The sequence below is a fragment of the Phalangium opilio genome, unplaced genomic scaffold (assembly GCF_054372755.1).
Source record: "Phalangium opilio isolate 3A_F unplaced genomic scaffold, DU_Popi_V2 ptg000024l_1, whole genome shotgun sequence".
Classification (NCBI taxonomy): domain Eukaryota; kingdom Metazoa; phylum Arthropoda; class Arachnida; order Opiliones; family Phalangiidae; genus Phalangium; species Phalangium opilio.
The window spans coordinates 6,915,856-6,938,444 of record NW_028324155.1 but is presented as its reverse complement, the minus strand read 5'-3'; the positions used below and the strand labels follow the sequence as shown (position 1 = coordinate 6,938,444).

Here is a 22,589-nt window from a genome sequence, read left to right as displayed (position 1 = left end):
TTCATCCACAAGCCGGGGCAGAAACTGATCACAAAATTCGCGTTAATTAACCCGTTTTACTTAAATAAACACGAAATTAAAAATTCCGATAACATCTACCGGCAAACCGTTTAGTACCCGTAAATCAAAACTTTCTAGAAGTGACGGCCCGGGGAAGAGCCTCCCAGCGGAGGTTTGCGCAGTTTCATCTCAAAAACGTCGTAACTCGCGCAGATCCTAGGGGGCCCCGGGCATAGACAATATTGTGGTGTTTTTTTTAGGAGTACATAAACGGAGAGTAAAGATGTTGAAAAATATGTTTTAAAAGCGAAATTTGATTTTTTTTTAGAGTATTTTTTAAAGATAAAATTGTTTTTGGGAATAATTTCGGGTTAGTGTAAAAACTAAATATATTTCAATTAGTGAATTAAAATAACAGGGTTACTTGAGCATCTTTAGGAATGTTTACCTTGGTATTATCACAGAATAGACCTACAATTAAGCCTATTTTTCTTGAAAACCATGGGAAAACAACTACTACACCAAAGATTTTAAAATAACCCTGACCTTTTAGAACAAGGTACGTCGTACGAAACTAAAACTAAAACCCTATGTTTAAAAGAAGAGCGTAAGGGCCTTCTTAGGTTTTAAACTTCCCTTTCCACGGCCAACTTAAGTATCAAGGCACTCACTACTTCCTATTTATGCCTTCATTCTACCTTTTTAAAGTTCTTTTTTTTTCTCCTATGGTAAAAGATAGGCTAAGCCTTGGCCCTTGGAAATAGCCGCTAAAATGAAGAAAGAAGGCCTAGGAAACAAGCGAAAAGTGGCTCGGGAAAAAGAAATTCTGGTCGTCTAGGGATTTTACGAGTTTTAAGAGAAGAGTGCAGACTGTTCACTACGGGATATTTAATACATTTATAGTAGGGAAGGCGAGAAAGCTGATAGATTTGTTATCGAGAAACCCAAACTTTCCAAGCCTTGCACGTATTAATTCATTAGAGTTGAACCGACCCTAGGGTTTTAAGCAAGAAAATGGGACTTCGTTGTACTGGCCCCTAATTTCCAGGGCCTTTTTGGCGGGAAGAGCCCTAATTTAGACATATTGTTGCCAATAAGATCGCGGGATATGGCTATACTTTGGGATTATTTGATGTGCACTCACAAGGGGAAATAGGCTAGCCAATGATATGTAAATGAGTCATAACTAACCAATTCACGTTTTTCTTTAAGTTAAAAAGTGGACCTGTAAAGGGGTGGGGGGTCCCCACAATAATGTTCTGGCTGGCTTTAGTAATGAATTGAACTAAACTGAACCATGCCAAAATTAAAAAACAAAAACCTGGAAATATTTTTGAAATTAAAAATGCAATCATTCCATAAACTGTCATAAATAATATAAATTTTCGTCTGGGCAAAAATTACTTTGAAATGGCGCCAAATTTAACTCCATAAATAAGCAGAAAGCAGCTCTACTCAACAGGAATTTGCATGCATTTTTTTAGGGAGGAAACACGCGCCTTTACACGAGGCGGATCTTTAATTTAGCTAAGAAGCATAGCCTGGCATCTTAACAAAATTGCTTCCTACATACAGGCGCTTGCTTTTAGGCTGCAGCATCTATTCTGTCAAAAGAAGCTCAAGAGCTAGGCCTATTTCTATGAAGAGAGAGAAGAGAAATTATGGGTTTGGGGGGGGGGGGGGTTGAAGACGCGTCCAGCTCTAAAAGGGCCATCCGTATCTTTACAGACAAGGACAACCAAAAGAAAAGAATATCATAGTACTACCATAAATTATATTTCATTTGAATTCCCCATGCCCATCCATATAATAACGTGTCCTCACCAAAGAAGAAATAAAACATAATGTCGCGTTGAAGAATATGAACTAACCCATCTTTACCCACGCAAAATTAAAACGTAATTAAAGCCCAGCCCACTCTTCTCAAAATAGCAAAACAAACAAAACAAATTACTTAATTTTACTGTACTCTATAATTATCTCTTCCGGTAATTACGCCAGACTACTGTCTAATTAGATACATTGTAAACATTCCCAATTAGGTATATAAAAGTTATTTTTTTATACAAGAAAGTGCACCGTGAAAATTAACTTTCTTGTTCGTTTCTAGAGATAAAGATGATAGGTAGAAAAGGAGGTAATTACCAATTCTAATTACCATCTATTTATATTGTAATTTATACGTAACACAATTACAAAATTTCGCGCTCGTTTAACGTGTTTTTATCGCGAGGGAGATTGACTTGTAAGCTGTAATCGTAATCGTATGACATAGATAAAAAGCTATCTCCTTCAAAATGGCGCCAATCAAATTACCAAAAATTCCAAAAATTCGGTACAAAATTAAGTCCTCAAAAATAAATATTAATCAAAGAAAATATTATAAGGGAATAGAAATATACGCCATGCACCGTATACTTTTAAACAAACAATTATTTCAAATCCCCACGTTATAAAACTATTTTCTATGGATATTTATCTTCATTTCAAACGTAAGAATGTACCGCAGTTTAATTCTACACTTATACTAAAACGGATTAGCCCTAAAACATTTACACAATGCCTTTAGTTACGTTATAAAATCAGAGTGGGAATTTAAAATACAAGTTACCCGGAAAAATTCTATACCCCAAAGAAAAAATTGGTAATGGCCGATAATGACACGTTTCAGCAATACAACGATGAAGGCTAAAAGGAAATATCCGGAAATTTATAGAGCCATTAGTAAAGGGGTGGGCCGAATTTAAGTTTTTCAGAAGACTAAGACCGGCTTCTCTCTCTCTCTCTCAGACTATAATATTCCTTTTTAGAAAAAAGGGGTAATACCAAAACTCTTCCTTCCATTGGACCGGAGAGCTAGCTGGTTTCATTTTGAAATCCCCAAAGAAACAAGTTGGCCCAAGGGTATAACCACATCGTACGTAAATTAGAAGGAAAACTATCCAATTCCCTATCACTACAGAAAATCGGAGTGAATAGCCCCTCATTCTGCTACCTTTAACAGCGCTTAACCATTTCTTCGGCTGAGTCTGACGTCACATTGCAAATCTGGGAAAAAAACCAACACTAACACGTCCACACCGACCACCACTACTACTTCCATCGCATTCAAAATTAATACCCACATCGAAGTATACATCATGCGACGTGACTAAAAAATATCCTGAAAACTAACTTTGTACGTGAGTGGAACGGAAGAAAATAAATGGCTTTTTCACGCGAACTTACATCTATTTTTTTTTAAATAACAAATAACTTGAAACAAGCTTTTAAATTATATTATGTCCATTAATTAATAATTAATGCCTAATAAAATTATATAAAAAAGGACTTGGTTTGCCCAAGCCTAAAAAACAAAACGATAAGAGTTTTTTCCAGTTGACTGAAGCGCGGATATTTTATTTTTCTATATAATTTTAAAGACAATCTGTATTTTACTACTCTTTAATTCAATCTCCTGATTTTACTGGTAATGGATTTATTTCCTATAAATTAATTGAAATAAAATATCTTATCTCAGATTTTTCAACAACAATTCCATTTTCGTAAAAATTTTATCATGAAAAATCTGAGATAAGTAATATTTCAATTAATTTATAGGAAATAAATCCATTACCAGTAAAATCAGGAGATTGAATTAAAGAGTAGTAAAATACAGATTGTCTTTAAAATTATATAGAAAAATAAAATATCCGCGCTTCAGTCAACTGGAAAAAACTCTTATCGTTTTGTTTTTTAGGCTTGGGCAAACCAAGTCCTTTTTTATATAATATCTGTTCCTTCAGTCTTTATTTGTATTAATCTATTATAAAATAATATTTGCCTGAAATGCGAAATTTTTCACTACTAGGACGAGGTTAAAAATGGCTCTACACTTCTACTAATTCTTATATGATACGGCTCACAATTCGTTTTAGAACCCGAGCTTTATAGTCAACTTCAAAACACACCTGCCACGATTTTAAACTATCAAAGCCGTATCTTTTACAGTCCACTTTACGATTGCAATTATCCATGACATTGCGTGCACTGCCCTTGTACGTTTACAGTGATTGGCACCGTGGACAGTTATTTTAATTAAAATACTTAGGCCTCAGGTCCAGTTTTAAAAATATCCTTATTTCCAACACTGATCCATCTATCCTTCCAGCTTTTACAATCACCCATTGCATAGACTCACTCAATAGTCTGCCTAAGCATGGATTTATAATAGAAGCTTACGCTTCCTGGATATTTCACTCACCTTAAAACGCGCACAACATTTATTCCTCGTCTGAAATAGTACCAGCCTGGCACACGCGTTTGTGACGTAGAATTTGAGGCAAATTCAGAGGGGGGTTGAAGTTTTTCACGTGATCGAGTTCTAATTTTGAATAGCGCGCGCGCGCGCCAAAAGAAAAAAGTTTGCCTATCAAAATGCCTTACTGAAGGCTACAGGGAAATATCCATGAAGCGTAAGCTTCTATTATAAATCCATGGCCTAAGTAAGGCAACTTAAGCCTTGGTCGAAACTAACATCTAAAATATAAATTAAAAAGGTATCTTAAGTATAGAATTTCAACCGTGACACATAATTAAACAAAAATTAGACCCGCCAGAGAAGTTTTTAATAAATATAGTGTTATATTTATTGAAAAATATCAAGTTAAAGTTTCAAGGCGGTGAAATGGCAAATTAGCGTCGTCTACTGTAGAGTAACGAACAATTAGCGTCGTCTGCTGTAGAATAATCTTTTGAGGTACTTACATTTTTAATTAAATTAACATACTTAGACTTAATTAAATTTGGTGAAACTTGAAAAAGGCACACCTTGAATAGTTACTTGTTAATTTAAAAGTATTCCGAAAGCTAACTTCCATGTAGTTTTTAAATGATTCGATGTACAGGAGCACCAAAAACCCCATGTTATTCCTATGGGAAAATCGGCGAAAATCTGTGAATTTTCATTTAACATTACGGGAGGGTGTGGGATCTTATCTAGAAGGGCCTACCGGCCCTCTAGAATTATTAGTACTTGATAAAACCATCTACGCCATCTCATCTACAACGGAATCAACTTTATATAGGCCTAAACCCCATATTTTTTCATAAAAAATAAAAAAAAATCAAGAAGAGAAAAAAACTTGAGGGTTGAAATATTCTATTTATAACTAAAGCCCGATATCAGAAAAAAAAGGTAAGATTATTCGGGCCCCATACAGTATAGACCCGTTCGGATGAGGGGCGCGAAAATATGTAAAATAATCGAGAATCGAATGAAACATGGAGAACATATTTATGATCAGTTGCCCCCCCTCTCCCCCTTCCCCCATCCGTTTTACGATAAGAAAGCACGCCATCAGTGTCTTGATTCACGGCCATTTTATTATAGCAGCACCGTGGAACAAAACTCTTTTCCATACCTTAAAAGATGGCGAGCGAGCGAGCTTTTTGGCTAAAGATTCAAAAGCACCCTTAGGGGAATATAGGCTTCCTTCCAGCTTATAGGTGTAACTCCGAAATTTAAAAAAAAACATCTTGGGCTTGAACAAAAACAAGTATTCCTGACTTAGGGGCCTTATCTAACATTACCCCCGATAAAATATACTAGAGATTTCAATAGGTTTTTAAGATGAAACTTAAAAAAAAGGGGATCCTTTCTCGAGTGCGCACTAAATTTCAAAACGGCCTATAGCGATGTTTCATTACGTTATTTCACAAAAATTGCAACGATGATAATGTAATATTATTTATATGCTTAATTCAAAAACTTTTTCCTCCAATAAAAAGGCTTAGATTGTTACAAACATCTCGCGCAATTTTTATCAAAATCTCGAGCTAAATTTCAATTCGACATGGAGCGTTGTGATTGGTCGGAGGTGCTAATTTCGAGTTATATATGAAATCTCAGCTCAAACTAATTTCAATTATAAAATCATTCGGAGGTATTTATTTCATAGATGCTTCACCTTGGACTAAAAAGCCTAGTTTCTATTATTGCAGATTAGTCTTATAATTAGTAGAAGAACAGATAAAATTAAATCACTTGATTTCCCTTTTCACCTTCCCTTTAACTACTGTAAGGACTATACAGAAATTTGGGTGATGAGTTCATGGCCGCCATCTTGGATGCTTGCGTATCTGTATAGCCCAAGTTACTACTCGATTTAAGGTATCAATTTTAAAAATTAATACTTAACCAAAACACACACGAATATAAGCGTTTGTTGGCATGGCATGCACGCGGCGGTTTTATATAAAACTCTAGTTCCTCGTTCATATAGCCTATACACTCTTAAAATATACATTACAATCCTTAAATTCAATCTTTCCTAATCTTTCGGCTTATTCTTTAACGTTTTATTAAGATTTACGACTTTCCGTGCCAGACTATATAAGAAAAATCGCCTATAATAATATTCGCCCTATAGCTCGGCTCTCAGTTAAGTACTCGGAACAGAAATGTTTCTTAGAAAACCGGTTAAGAATTTAATCAATCCGGACCTTAGCCGACAGACAAAGTTATTTCAATAAAAAAAGTGACCCCTATATATACCAAAATTATATCAAATCGAATATATAGAGTATAAGTAATCCCATTTAGAAAAATGTCGGGTCCTGGTTTAAGTATAAATACAACACCTCATAGATCTTTATTAAATATTACCCATAGTTCCTTTCCTTCCCTTTTCCAAATTCCTTTTTTAAAAAAAAAAAAAATTAAAATATAAATATAAATTTCTGATCTATATTTATCCACCCAAGATTCTGTCGAAAGTTTTAATAGTTTTAAAGTATGTGAGAGAGAAGGGAATCTTACTTATCCCACCACTAACACACCCACGCAGCCACGCTAAGAACTCTTCAAGAAAACTCGCGAATTTACGACTTTACTAAAGATTTCAATGCCTGCATTGCATTGCCAGATCTATTTGGGAACGCGTGCATGAATTTTTCAAATTCAAATCTTATCTGGTTGGCAAAGATATAAATCTTGATTTAAAAGGTGCATTTTTTATAACCCGGTCCCGGGTTTAACTTTGAAATGAATTCTTGGTTAAAAGTTAAATTATTAAGTGTTTTTTCGAAGTTATTAGCAAACAAGGGGATAGATACGTTTTTGCAGTATGAATTTGTAAAATTTTTAAGATGCAGTTATCGCAAAAATACATACACTACTTTGACAATATTCATCGAGCTATGCAGTATTTTCATTATATTGAGATAAGGTTGCAAAATTAGTTTTGGTGTATAATTTTCGTCGTATGACGTGTGGGTTTATTAAATTTCTGTGAACCATTCATCGCGTCGGAGGAAATATACTGTATTTTCGGGTAAAGAAAAATTGTATTGTATTGTTGGAAAATGAGAGTGCGTGGGAGATGGGAATAAAATTCATGACGATATTCGTCTCCGTGCACGGTTTTAAAATTCATTTAAATAATAATGTATACCTAGAAGAATTCCCAGATTAAATAAGCTTAGTATTTGTTTTGTATATGTTGCTATTATCGCAAAACTTTGAAGATTTCATCAGATTTGAATGTCATAAGTAAATAATTAAGACTGATAAGTTAAATAGAAGCGTTTAAGTGGTCTTTTTTTCTAAATATAAAAGGAAAAATATTATAAAAATAAATTATCTTTTATTACAAAATATTAAAAACGAGGGCTATTACGCCGCCATTGCATGGTTTAGTGGCGTCTGCTAAATCGAACCTATTACCCTTACCTCTCTCAGCCTGAGAGAATTCAACCAATCCCGAAGGGTAAGTGGTTCTATTTAGCAGACGCCACTAAACCAATTGCGGACGGCGAAGTAGTCTGCGTTTTGAAGACTAACTAAATGGTAAATATTTTTAAATAAGAGATAATTTTTTACTCCGTTTAACTTATAAGTAACCAATTATTTACTTATGCGCAAATCAAAATTTAAAATAATTTTGCATCGGAAAAAAGGGTAAAGGAGTTAGGCCTTGGCTGGGAATTATATTCTTTGATATATTCACATCTGTTCAAACGATTTAATTCAGAAGGACAAAGATTTCTTATTTATTTAAATCTGACGACGACAGTATTTACCGCCGTGTATACATTCCTCCTGCTGGATACAATGGATTGTTTGTTTGTATTGTTTCTTTCTTTGTTTATTTATTTTTTTAGAAATAAGACATTTGTTTTTTTCTCAATATAATTCGCACTACGTGAATGAACTAACAGACGATTTTACGATAGATATTTTTTACTATAAATGATTTTTATGTTTATACGTATTCAAGGTATTTTCTATAAGGGTTGTTGTTTATTAACTCTGAATGTTTGTTTGTTTGTTTAGAATTCGACAATTAGCGAACTTATTGCGGGTTGGGGAGGAAGGAGGAGGAGGGAAAGGGGTAGGGGAATTAATTTCTAATTAAACTTGGTATTTAAATATAATTTCTTATCGGCGAAATACTCTATTTACATTGTTATTATTATTATTATGACGCAAAAATAATCTTGTATATAACTCAAATATACAAACAACAACAACAGAAAAATAAAATAAAATATAATTAAATTTGGAAATATTTCTCAAAATATTTGAGAAATTTTTAAAATAATCCCATGGGTTGGTTTGGTTGTTGGATAATTAATTGTAGTTTTAGTTTAGTTTTGTTTGTTAAAACCGCGTAAAAATTATATTTGAGCACGTTTAATTACTATGAAACTAATAAACTGTCGTTTTTACCGAATTTCAGGGTGTAATCGGTTAAATATAATGATTCAGGCTCTAATTAATTTTGTAATTAAGAAATAAATAGGAACCGGTATTTTATCCCACAAGGTAAAAAATAATTAAAGATAAATCAACGGTATTTATTTACTAAAACCAAATTTTTGATTGGATTCAAGTTACAATCTAATTAAAAACTCAATTAAACCCTATAATTTCAAATTACCGGTAAAAACGACATAGTGCTTTTTTTGCGTTATAACAAACCACCTATAGAACGATTAAAGAGTATTGAAGAAAATTAACGGCTAAATTTTAATGATCATCTAATAATCGCGCCCTTTCATCATTAATTAACCCTTTTTTTCCTTAATTAATTAATTAATACTGGCGCTAAGCCTAACACTTTTTTGTGTGGTCTTCCCTTTTTCCAATAGTAAATTAAAACGCTTTAGTATATAATACACGTATATCAGTGGTAGGGGATGGTAGGTTTAATTTTTAACACGCATTTGTTTGTATGGTTAACGATGATATCGATGCTTTGTTTTCGATGAGAAGGAGGTTTGGGGGGGGGGGAATCAAAAGCGTTTCTAGTATACAATATTCGTTTAAAATAAAATCATCAAACATATTAATTAATTAATTCTGCACTGAGATCTGTCGAGTTTCGTTTAGTGTTTATGTTATTTTGCATGTCCGTTAATTAAAAGGCGAATGTTTATCTTTTAATTAAAAGTCTTAAAAATTCCGCCTTTTATTTTTTCAATAAATCGCGCGTTGAAAACTCTATTTCTCACTGGGATCGAAAAATTTCTCTATAAACACAATTAACACTTTTTGAGAGAAAAATAAAATAAAATGTAAATACGTATAAGCCGGGATTGTGTGTTTGTTTACATGTAATGTTTGTTTGTTTACGTCAATTGGAATTATATAACCGCACGATACCGTCCGAGGGTATTGGTTATATTTTCACGTATTTGCGGTTTTAGGCAACAAAAAAAAAATAATAAAATTCACCCGAACACCACGAAATTGTTCACGAGTGTTCACGTTTAGTGTTCACATAGTCACTTTTTAATTGTTTTTTCACACCCTAAATAATGTCAGCGTTTATAGCGAAATACTGTCGGTTATTTTCTACCCCGATTTAGGTTGATTTTAGGGGGTGGGGATGGGGGCAGAAAGGAAAGCTCTGTTTTGTTTAATCTGTACTAGTTAATTTCTTTTTTGGTTATATATAGTTAGCTATATACTGAAAAAATCTTATACATGGACATTTATTTTTTTTTATGATCATGAGAATTTTTTTTTATATTATTTCTGATTTTTTTAATTCATATATTTTTTTGTTTTTTGGCCGGGTTCGGTATATATTTTAGTCCTTGTTTGTTGAGTTTATGGGGGTTCAAATTTGGGGGGTAATTTTTTTAAAAAACTCCTGTTATTCATTTAACTAAATAAATTTCTATATTTAAATCTAAAAATACGTATATTTCGGTATTTATTTTTAATTTCAACATAATTTCTTATAATCCGTAATACCAGGATAATTCCGGGTCTAGCTCGTTTTTAAATAAAAATTGGAGTTACTAAAATCACGTATCACACTCCAAAAACAAGCGCCAACTAAAAAAAAAACTTTACCTAACCTAATTAACTACCATATTTCCCTACATAAAAAATTCCTAATTAATTTCGTTAATTAAAAACACGTCGTTTTGAAAAAAAATTAAAAAAAAAACGAAATTGTAATTAAAAAATATTATCTAAAATATTTATATAAAATAATACCGAAATGGAAATTAGGGGGGATTTTTGTTGTGTGTTTTTTAACCATACGTATAAAGGCGATAACTTATATCACATATTAATGTAGACAGGAGAAGAGGGAGGGGGGTTTGAACTCATGAATTTATTCATATTTAGTATGAATTATTTCACGGGTGTAAATAAGCGAATTACGGTAAATTTAGAATAGGTGTTTTTTTTGGTATAATAAAGGACAGAGACCGATGTTGGTTTTTTTAGCTCGAAATTATACCGATATTTATGTATTTCGATTGTTTATTTGTATTTATGGAAAATGTCCACGTTTTTCTTTGGAAATAGTTTTTATGTCAACGAACCGTTTTTATTTTTTCTTGTCGGGGGTCAAAGGTTGGGGGAAAGTGGAAGGGGGGGCGAAGTATATAATTAGTTGAAAATTTTCGGATGTGATCTGGAAAATATATTTCAACTTGGTTTCAATACTCGGAATTAATTCCGATATATATATAGTAGCGGCGCATATAAATAAGTGAAATAACTTTTAACACCCAACTACTATAATGTATTCATGCTAAGCAAGGCCCACCAACAACAGTATCTACGCGTTTATGTACTTATTTCTTTGCTAATTTACATATGTTGGTAAATACAGCCAGGTAATTGTCGCAGGCTACAAAACTCACCTCAATAACGTTTATACGCTAATCTCGATTAAATAGTCGACGCGCTATGCCTTCAAATACTAAACCTAAGTGACCATCGTCATAAAAACAATGATTCCCGGACCCTTGACGCAAAACGAAGAACTAATTGACATTATGAACCTGAATTCACATTTCCCCAGTACTTATCCAAAACGGAAACCCGTCTAGAATGTTTAGAACTATAGAAAACAACCCAATTTCTTACGATATATTGACAAATTAATAATCATATCTCGCGAACGGTAATTACATTTGAACACCCCCTTAACAGCAACTTCAAAGCTTCGCTGTTATTAAAAAAAATACCAAAAAAAAAGCGTGCCAAGTAACGGAAGAAAGGTCTGGTACTTACGATTTGCCGACGGAACCTTCACCGTTGACGGCGGGACCAGCCGATGAGGACGAGGACGTGGTATTATGGGAGGAGACAACCTTGGAGGCCTGCGCCTGTCTTTCCTGCTCGTTGAGTTCCTTGATGGCCTGAATTTCCTTTTTCAATTTCATCCGTCGATTTTGGAACCATATTTTAATCTGTCTCTCGGTAAGGCATAGCGCGTGCGCCATCTCGATCCTTCGTCTCCGAGTGAGGTAATGGTTCGTGTGGAATTCCTTCTCCAATTCCAGCGTTTGGTACCGAGTGTACGTTTGCCGTCCTCGACGCCGTAAACCGTTAGCGCCTGTATATGGAAAACAAAAAGGGACACCGTCCGGTTTATCACCACGTCCTAAGAGCAATGAAAAAAACAAAGGGGAGAGAGAGAAAAAAAGGTGGTAAGGGGGACCAAAGGAAATTTCGGTATGGGTATCAATTCCCTCAAGTATAAAGCTTATCAATAGGCTTAAAAGACATTATATACCTTCTTCGACGGTATCGTTAAATTCACCGTCCGATATCTCTTCCTTAACCATAATATCGTTCAAATGAACTTATGACTTAAGTACGGCGCAAACGTGAGGCCGAGGCCGGTAAGGTCAAAGTTCGAAAGCAAATGATCTTATTGCAATTGTTAAAACTACAATTCTGCGCGATTGTGATCTAAACCAATAACATTATACCCAACTACTTGCAATTGCAACCCTTAAAATTACACACTCACACGGACATCTTAACCACGATACCCAACTATAGTCGGCCATTTTGAATTTAACCTGGGGATCTTATAATAGTGGGAGGGTTTTGAGCCAGAACCTAGAAAGATGCTGGAAAGATGAAGAAACTGCGGATTTTGTACGTCGCCAGAGAGAAGATTTCCCTTAGCTCCTCCCTAGAGTTATCTTCCTCAGATGGAACCGAAGAAGGGTGGTGGAAGGATACGTCTTAGAGAAGAGAATCTAGAAAACCCTTTGTTTGCCGAGTAAGCGAGAGAGCAAAAGCATCGGGACCCCAACAAGCCTATTTTTCCCCTGGTAGAGTAGAAGAAAAACTATTACAAAACTCGTAAAGCTGTCTACCAACGCCGCTGGCTGGCTTTTCCCTTGTAAAGTGGCCAAGATTATCCTTGGCGCGGCGCATGCATGGTACAACACAGGGATGCGTATGCCTCGAAGGCTTCTAGCATGGACGCTGGTGCCTTTTTCTAAAGACTAAAGCGTATACCCCGACGGACGGTATCTCTTATAACAAGCGAAAAACCCCTTTTTTTATTGAAGGGTGTATGCCCAGGCTAGCTAGCTCGTCGGCGTCGTCATTTTTCGGTTGAGGTTGTAAAAACGTGTTTACGTCAAACGTTCCAAAGGCAAGTTTTAGTGGTAACTTAAGGTCTATCGAATGGATAAAGGGGGTAAAAAAAAAGGGTCAAACTTGGACGATGACCTTTGACGAAAGAATTCTTAGTAAAAAAAAAAGCTTTTAGCGAACCATATTTCTAGTTGCGTGGTTAAGAATCTTCAACAACTTTACAATTTTTTCGAAGGCAAAAAAAAAAAAGGGGAAATACGCCACCAACACATGCATGCATGGATAGTTTAGGGGGGAATGCTTTTGAAGAGCCATAAAGTTCTTTTTTCGTTTGGGTATATACATGCCTTCGGGATATTTCTAACACAGTTTAAAAATTTACGGTTTAAGAAGTTTCTTCTTACTTTAGTATAGAGAGAAAAACCTATTGTTCTCAAATATATATTACGCCTTTCATTTTGGGGAAAAATAGGCGTTGTCCTAAGTTCCAAAAATAAGAAGAAAAAAATGTAATGTTTCTTCTTGTTTCACGCACACAAAGTTAAGACCATGTGTAATAAACTCTGGTAAGGTGTGGGGAAATCGTCGTCAATATTTGAGACGCGAAACTTAAAAGAATTAATAGCTATTAAGTTAAAATACTCCCATAATACTTCAGTTAGACTTATAATCAAAATAACTATACAGACTGCAACCCGCATTGCATCTATACCGTTACATTATTACAGATAGACGCTATCCCCATCAATAAAGTCTCATAAACTATGATGAGGACCAATGGGAGGACCACACACGCGCGACATAATCTACGCGTCTATGTACCAATCAGGTACATAAAATAAAATAAAAAGTTTAAGATTAAAAACATTAAATTATTCTTAAATCACAGCAGGTTTAGAAATAAATTCGAGTAACGGTGGTACACCGTGCACCAGCATCCAACTAAGGCGGTAGTAAACCAAGGCGATTCTTACCTTGTTGAAACTGGATTGCGGCATTGTTATTGTAACACCATGGTACAACTTGAATCCATTGCGTTTGCGTCTCGGACGACATAATTATACTATACTTAAGACAGGTCTTAAGGTTTGTTTTAATTTAAATAAACACAAGTATACTGTCTTGGTAAAAGTACTGGTAAGTATATACCGGCGCTAAGGTAACGAAGGTACCATACCGTCCAAACGGTCAAATGAACTGTTTTCAAAATATTAACTGATATTTTTACGTACATAAATATGGCCAAACGCGAGTTTCTTGGGCGCCATTTAGGTCTTAAAATTTTATGATGTCCGCCATAGGCAGATTGACAATTTCGGACTGAGTTGGCCCGGGGCTAGAAAGGGACGAACTTTTAGGAAGGGACCAATCCATGTCCCGGGATGGCTGATGGACCTGTTGGTGGTCTTCTGACGTCAGAGGGACGCCCCTGCATAATGAAGTCAGTCCATGAAGCTAACCCCAGAAGCGTGGTACATCGTAGAAGCCGGCTTCATGGCCAGAAACCGTAAAAAAAGGTCGTTTTTTTCGCTTTAACCCTATAACACTCGCTTTATTTTTTTCCAATCGATAAGTTCGGGTTTACTCGATTCCACTAACGTTTTTTTGACTTTTCTGAATTGGATTAATGCGTGATTTTGTGTTGTAATATATAGTTAAATGTGTTTTAAAGCCTTTGGACGACTACGAAGGTGGATTAGCAGCGATAAAAGAAGGTAAGGTATATTTTACCCTTTTTTGGAATGTTTACAGCGGTTCAAAACGATCCTTCAAAATTAAATGGTATAAAGTTCATTTCAAACTCGGGACCTTGCAAAAGAACGGTGTTTTCAAACGATTACAAAAATGGTTTTCTTATTTTTGCGATGGGGTTATTTTGAATTTGAAATATTTAAGAGTTCTAAGTTTATCATAAATGTTTCCAGCGTGTTTTTGAAATTGAAAAGATCTCGTGCTAGACGCCTTTCCTACAATTTTTTCAAACAATTTCAATTTTTTAAACCATCCACCATTTTCCAAGAAAACCTCACCTCGTAGGAAGATTTTAAATACGTTAAACGCAATATTGAATTGGCAAATTCCCAAACTCAATTACCTTTAATTAAACTACCACAACAACTAAAAATTAATATTGAATACCCCATATATAAAAAGGCGTTAGGTTACCACCTAAAATCTAAAACCTGGCGCGAATACCACAATAATAATAACAATAACCTATTCAATTATATTTTATATTACCATTCCAAAACGCACTCTATAAAACAATACACCAGCAGCACGAGGCGCGTTTCTAAAGCGTTAGAGAAATGGCGTATTTACGACTCTTCATTAATATAGCGTAGCATACGAAATCTACTACTTGGGCTCAGTATAATGGCGCCAAAAAATATATTGAGTGCTTTTACTAAAAACCCATTGCACGACGGTGCCGTCCTAAAACACAGCAGAGCACCCCGCGGTTACCATCTTAAATCGGTTACCGGTAACTTCTTAAAAACGTTTACGTACGCAAGTCAGAAGACCCTGGAACGCTTAACCAATAAGATCACGGCGGTAGTATCGGAAATTTAGGCCTTAAAGATCTACTCTAGGCATAAGCCAAGATTCTAAAAGGTTATAAATCAACGTTACGGCTGACCATAAAATTAGCCAATGCATTTGTTCACTATACAACTCCAAAGGGATCTTAAGAAGATACGCTATTATTCTAAGAAATGGGGGAATATATATATAGTCAATACTTGGAAAAGAAAGAAGAAAAAAAATCCGTATTTCAATGGCGCGAATCGAAAGGCCTTTAATGTTCGATGGAACGTGCCAGGCATGCCTTTAAATTTTATGGAATTTCAATTATTTCAAAATTCAAATTGTACGTATTGGGTAACTACAGGGGTCTTGGAATTTTTCTTTCGCGATTGGTGTTATAGGTATGAACATGGTTAAAGGTATGCTGTGTTAATTTAAAATTTTAGTTAGGCACTGTTCACAATTCAATTGCGCAAATTCGGATACACTAAATAATTCTTTTACTTGAATTGACTAAATTCGTGAACTGCGCTTGCCAGAAAACTATGTTTAAATCATAAACTGCGCTTTACAGACAAAACTCGCAACGGGAACTGCGCATTTAGTGCTCACACTCTGCGTTTGTTTCCCATTCTTTACACAAAAAATAAACAAAATATTCAATTCTCAATGAAATTGTTCGTAAGAACAAGCTATAGGAAGGATATATAGCGCTTGTTTTTTTACCAATATAAAAGGTAATATCATATACTATATAACTCTAGCATGGATTTTAACATTACAAGATACAGCCTAAACCCCACTGGGCAATAGAGTAAGAGTTACATCCTAAAAAGTGCCCAAAAATCCCATACTAAAACCCTTAGTAAATAAATACATTCAAGATTGCAAATACATCCTTCAAAAAACAACAAACCGCCCATATTCCGGAATCGGAAGTATATACCCCGCAATCGTTTCGTAACTTAACTTAAAATCACTTCTTTTTTCTTTTCTTATGACAAAATAACATTTAGATATCACTCCGCGTAACTTAAGAGTTAAGAGCAAATTTGGAGTGCAATTTTATATACCCCATTTTCCAGATAGAAAGCTTGGTTACTTGCATGTTTCTATATTTTTTTTTTATATTCTAGGGGTATCTAATAACATTAAGGTTGTTTTGGGTTGCAGTAAAAAATAAGAAAGAAACATCTTGGGTTGCATGTAGGTTCCTTTCTCTTTCAGTCTTTGAATATTTTATCGAAAATGCTATATTCTTTTCTTTTCTGGGAGAGACGCTTTCTTACACAACTCAAGAAGTATTAAGGGAAAATATAAAATGGAATAGTTTCCAAACGTATCATATATAGGCACAGCGTTATTCCCACTCCCTCTCTTTTTGGCCCCCCCAAAAAAAGCGATCCAGGCCCTCATATACATATATCATAAGATGGGGTCCATTACTTTTTCATGGGGCTATTTCGTTTTTTCCCCGACCCCTTTTTTTCCTCGGCGCTGGGGCCCCCACTATTGATTTTTACCCAAGCGATATTCACAATGGTCCTGAGTCGATATTTTGGAACTATTTCCTAAAAATGGTTCTAACTAAGAGTAAAGATGGAAGTTGTTACGTGAGATTTGCGATTTTGCGATCGAGAGGCTAAATAAAATCATGGCCCTTGAAGGGCCCGATATTAAAGAAATAATAAATAACTAAAACTCATCGATTTTTAGATTAAAACGAGGCGAAATGAAGTCATGTCCCTTGAAGGTGCAGATATTAAAAAAATAATAGATAACTAAAACTTGTTAATTTCTGTAAGAAATACACAAAACTGAACTAACTCAGTTTCCAAGTTAAAATTCTGACCCTGGTAAAAACAGTTCTGGATATTATTCCTAAATTTCCTATCAAAAATGACCCATAATTTTCTTCTGTTTCTTGGGGGGGGGGACATAGGATTTTTTAAAATTTATATTCCAGTAGGAACATATCCTATGTAGGAAAATTCCACAACGAACCCTATAGGATAGGTTAAGCCTTAGCGTATATTGCGTTCTCTAAGCCACCTATCGGTAGTCTGGTAGATAGTAGAAACCTAGTTGGCTACTATATAGGGATTCAAGGGGGGTGGCAAGGCAAAAAGACTAGTGGCTGCTAGCTAGATGGAGAAAATGCGCGCCTGAAACGGGCGATAAGGTTAAACCCCCCTTTCTCCTACCATAAAAACCATCCGGAAAATGCAACAATACCCAAAAGCAAACCCCATACAATATTACACACCTTAAACCTAAAGCAAATTGGGGTTGAAATAAAAGGGAAAAGGACTCGTTCATTTTGGCGCAAACGCGGAGATTTCCCAAGGCTCGTACTTGGATAATGAGTCTAATATCAGGTAACACAGTTTCAGGGGGAAAGTTGGTTGGTAACGAAAAAATGGACCTTCTCCTTAAGGGGACTAAACGTTACTCATCCCTATCTTACCCTGTAAACCAATGTCTAAAACCTACTCTAGTCCTTACTGGTTACAGAGTCCCTGTCGCCGACAAGGAGTCCCCCTTTTCGGGAAAAGGAGAGGGAGGATATATTTCGTACTCCCCCTTTCCCAAAGCGAAACAGCGAGCCTCGGTATTTACTGGCACGCCATCGGTCCCCAGCTCGATAATTTCGGGCGATGACAAATGACCTTTAATTTTACGCCTAAGCCTCGGCCAGGATGACTCTTTAGCCAGATAGATACGCTTCAAGAAACTTGGGGAGAAGGCATGCAGGCAAGGAGGGCAAAAGATATACTAGTTAGACACATCGGCGAGGGGAAAATGAAGCCCCATTTCCCAGAACACTCTTATAAACTATTCAAGACGCGTAAGCTTTTAAACGATACATCATGGGGGCAACCTTAGCTATAGCTGATACCTTGGGTGGTATCAACGGAGATAACTATAAACAATGGTGTGATATTAACAATAAAATTAACGGGGACTTGGAATTAGATTTTAACTGTTGATGAGACAAATGTGGGTGCAATTGAAACTAAACTATTTCTTCACATCGCAAAGCATCATGGGTATACTTAAAAAAGGTTTTCCATACCATTCAGAGGACAAATGAACGAATAGTCTTCGACTTTACAATTACAATTCTATTGGATGATTTCAAACAGATGTATACCCTACCAAAAAAAGAAAGAAACCATTGCCCGGGGGCCCCGTGATGTCCGCGAATGGTTCAGAGACCCTGTCCTGTTTCAGCAAAAGAAAGAAGAAAAAAACTGACTGGGTAGTATACGCCAATGGCAAACAAACCCATCATCCTCTCTTGTTAATGGTTAGGCGCGTAAGCTTATCTTACATTGGAGAGAAGCTGCACCAGGGACCATTTCTCATCAGTCAGTTTTTGGACAATAGGACCATCCATGGCATGGTATAGTAAGGGAGTCACCGCGCCATCGCGTAATAATCAAACAAAACCCAGGAGCTAGTTGAAGAAGAAGTAGCTTCGAAACTACTTCGTTTTTGTATTCGGGCTAACTTTAGACTTTAGCCCGCTCAGATTTTTGGGTGATTCTGCATCACCCGTTGTCCGTTCCCCTCAGAACGGACAATCAGGGCGCTATATGGCTCTCTTTTGTGGGAAGATTCACTGACTCACAGACAGTTGTTTCTTCATAGAGCTCGGAGCTCAGGGTGCTTGCTTGCTTGCTACTCTAGGGTACGTACACCGGAACAGACCCCACTAAATAGCGTTGAAACTACCCCAGCAGCAGTCCCCGAAAAAATGAATGAGTGCGTACGTAGTATGGAGTCGTTAGAGGAGGAGTTGCCACGGCCATTATACAAATAGGGCCCACGATTCTACATGACGAGGGTAGAATTTGTTTATTGTACTATACTGGGACGACGGAGGGTTGGATGAGGGTAAGGGGGACCCATGGGGAAACTGCGGAGCGGTTCTTTGTTGGGCACTATATTCGTATCTACTTTCCAGGGGGCCCCCATTGCCAAAAACGGCAAGTAAAAACTTTCTCATAATATTCTTCTCTCCGTATATAGTATTATTTATGATATTAAGTCAACCTGCACAAATTCCCATACTTTTTTTAATAAAAAATAAGAATACGATGTCACGTGTACCTTCTTCAAGGACACGACGCCATTTTTAAGGGGATTTGAACTCAAATACGTCTCTCCCACGGACTGCTGAAAATTATTTTGAACGCTTCTACTATTTTTATCCAGATGATTAATTAATCTTCGAAATTAACAGCGATTTTCTGTTACGCGGACGATAAGCGTTTGCAATAAGTTAACGACTTCTTCGCGATGAAGAAGAAGTAGTAAAAAAAGTAATTAAAATTCCAAAAACAAGTTAGGAATTAAGAAATTAATTAAATAATAAGGAAAGGGGTATTTTCCCCCGTAGAGTACCCTCGTTCCTTAGACTTAATAGCATTAAAATCCATAGTAAAATTACACAACCTGTCACTACTCGAATCGATGTAGCCTAAACCCAGCGTGATACTTGAAAACGATTTTGAATTGCAAAAATCGAGGTCACGTGGAAAGTAAGGAACGCGTCTTGGCAAATTATTTAACTCAATTAAGATTATTAATAACAAACATTACATCGATTGTAATTTTCGCTATCAATTGATTATAACTTCGTAAATAACATTCGTAACACCCATATCGAGTTCTAGGTGTCATTTACACCTCGAGTGAGGCCAGATCATTTCCGCCGGCGAATGACAGAAAACAAAAGATAACAAACTACATAATACGAGTATTACAAGGCGAAAGCAGACGGCGTCGGAGTCGGTAATGCGACACTATCTCTATATCAAATTAAAACTTCAGCCACTCGTGTCGTGTGTGTTGCTGTTTGTCAAAGCATGAATTCGAAAAAAAAAAAAAAAAAAAACTATACATGCACACGAAGTATACGTGACAAGTTTAGTTTATGAGTTTTCAACTCCTCATTATTTTAAGTTAACTAACACCCTTAAGTCTGTTAAGGCTTTTTTTGTTAAACTATTGTAGTTAAGGGGTTAAGTATCTTCTTGGAAAACAAATTTCTTAATTATTACTTAACCATTTATATCGGGGTATAGAGCTAGCTAACTAATTGGAGTGCGAATTTTTCTCAGAATTATGTTGTTAATTAAGGCAATTAACTTTGAATGAAATAGAGTACTATTTTCTCGAAATCATCTAATTAGCAAATTAAGACTCAAATTTGGGCGGTTCCTTCCTATTCCTCAATTAAAAATAGCAAATACGTTGACATTAACTATTAAAACCTCTAAATTAAGTTTAATAAATTTAACTTAATCCAATACTTATTCCAATATCCTAATCTCTTCAAGTATTAGACGTAAACATTTTTCCAAGTACTTCCCTATCCACTATTGTCCATCACAACCAACCCGCCCTAACTGGACATGGTGGGCGCGGGGGTATGGTGACCACAGGGGTTCCTTATCCATGCAACCCCAACCGAATTTCTTTATAATAGGGACCCCATTCCATTGATTTCATTTCGGACAACGGGATATACACCTTCTTCACCCCTGACCCCAAAAAGGTTAAAAGGGGTTGCGACCATCCATTGTCATTCATTTTTGAGTACCACGGAAGGGGTATATAAAGTTAAAATTAAACGCTGGCGGGCTCTTTAAAATTCTAAAGTGTCTGTTTTACCCGATATAATTAAGGGGGGGTTTTAGTAAAAATATATATATATATAAATAAAGTAATTTGGGAAGAGGGGCCCCCATGAAGAGGGAGGGTGGGGGGGGTCCTTCTAGGGTTGGTAATAAAATTTTAAAAACCATTCAGTGTTTTAAAGAGCAGAGGCGAGGAAAACTAGTTTGGAGCTATACACAGAGAGAGAGTCAAAAGCGCGTCCTAAAAGGTTGGCGCGTCGCAGTTTTCACAGGCTATAAACCTTATTTTACCGGCCTCGTAAAATTAACCGACTCGAAGATGGTTAGACTGCGGATGACGCCTAATTTTTGTGGAAATAAGATAGTAACTGATACCGGAAAGGTTACAAGGTGTATCCCCCCCAAACCCACGCCCATCTGCTTCCAAAGTATTTTAAAATATTTTATAAATTCCCCGCCATCGACACAATCAGTGTCTTTAGTGAAAATTCGTTTGTTAGTATAGATTAGCGTCACAGAAATGGTCAGGAAAGTTAAAGAAAGCATTGGGGACTTGCTAACAAGCCAACTTTAAGGGGCTAGCGTCAACGTAACGTGAAAGCTTTCGGGACTGTTTCCGGTGTCATTTTGCGACGTACATGTTTTTCTACCAGGTACACCTGTGGTATTGGGTACAAGGTAATTTTACGTTTACGTTACGTTGACGTTAGGGTATTAGACTTAGAGGGATGGATTTTTTTTGTGGTGTTGGGGGTTGAATGTAAGCGAGAAAAATAAAAGCAAAGAAAGAAAGAAAGGTGTATATGCTAGAAGAAGGTGTAAAAATGTGATATATATAGTGAACGTACGGAATAAACCGGCGATGGCCATCCAGGGGTAGAAAGCGTTGGTTGGCGTTTGTTGGGCGACGGCTGCGGCGGCGGTGGTGTTCTGACAGCAGGGTGACCAGGCGTCGGTCACCCTGGGCGTGACGGAACTGTCCCCTCCGAAGGATCTCATGGGGTCAGCGGCCGCGGCTGCCGCGACGGCCGCGTTCATGGCGGTGGTGGATGGTCTGACGCCCGACAGGGAAGTGGCGGGCCAGGCGGCCGACATGTCTTTGACGGCCGCGTTGAACCCGTTCTGATCTTTACCACCGACACATTCCGGTTTAAAGACGCCCCCGGAATCGGCCGTGACGCTGGCGTATAATTTGCAAGCCGACGCGGCCGCGGCCGCCGAACTGGACGAAGCCGAATCGATGCCATATCCAGCGGCGCTACTTTCGTGTCCTCCGGCAGCGACGGCCGCCGCTCGGGCCGTCGTGGCAGCGGCGGATTGCGGATACGGAGGCACCAAAAGTCCTTGCGGAAATCGGTACGATTGCTCGGCCGTTCCTTGGCTATTATAAAAGCCGCTCTGATCGAAGTAAGAGTTCATCATCGACACGGCCGAAACTGATGATACTTATCCGAAAGAGCCGGCCACCCAACAACGACGACGATTTTCAATTTAGATTCCTTTTTTTTTGTTACTCCGATATACGTCTTGGATTAAATTCGAGCATGGCTTCGGCCTAACGT

The 22,589-nt window shown here is 36.6% G+C and overlaps 1 protein-coding gene and 1 long non-coding RNA gene across 7 annotated transcripts in view; one reads left to right on the top strand and one right to left on the bottom strand.

The window, feature by feature from the left end:
- LOC149692531 (uncharacterized) overlaps positions 1-22,589 on the top strand; it is a 110,960-nt gene that overhangs the window by 45,091 nt on the left and 43,280 nt on the right. For 3 of the 6 annotated variants that reach the window (XR_016382798.1, XR_016382800.1, XR_016382801.1), the window contains exons 4-5: positions 13,579-13,679; positions 13,740-14,565. This is a non-coding gene — a long non-coding RNA (uncharacterized LOC149692531). Of the gene's footprint in view, positions 1-2,810; positions 3,350-13,578; positions 13,680-13,739; positions 14,566-22,589 lie in introns of those variants that run through there. The other 3 variants (XR_016382802.1, XR_016382797.1, XR_016382799.1) reach the window with 2 other exon arrangements.
- Positions 8,003-22,449, bottom strand: LOC149692533 (homeotic protein ultrabithorax-like). The gene is made up of 3 exons (XM_089868314.1): positions 21,876-22,449; positions 11,525-11,849; positions 8,003-10,919 (listed from the first exon to the last, which is right to left on the bottom strand). Exons 1-3 carry the CDS (start codon positions 22,447-22,449, stop codon positions 10,895-10,897), a joined length of 924 nt encoding a protein of 307 aa, XP_089724440.1. The 3' UTR covers positions 8,003-10,894.

Coding starts and splice junctions, on each gene's coding strand:
- LOC149692533 (XM_089868314.1), bottom strand. CDS start 22,449: ATGATGAACTCTTACTTCGATCAGAGCGGCTTTTATAATAGCCAAGGA. Junction 11,850..21,875: donor GGCCATCGCCGGTTTATTCC/GTACGTTCACTA, acceptor TTCCATATACAG/GCGCTAACGGTTTACGGCGT. Junction 10,920..11,524: donor GAAGGTTCCGTCGGCAAATC/GTAAGTACCAGA, acceptor TATATTTTCCAG/ATCACATCCGAAAATTTTCA.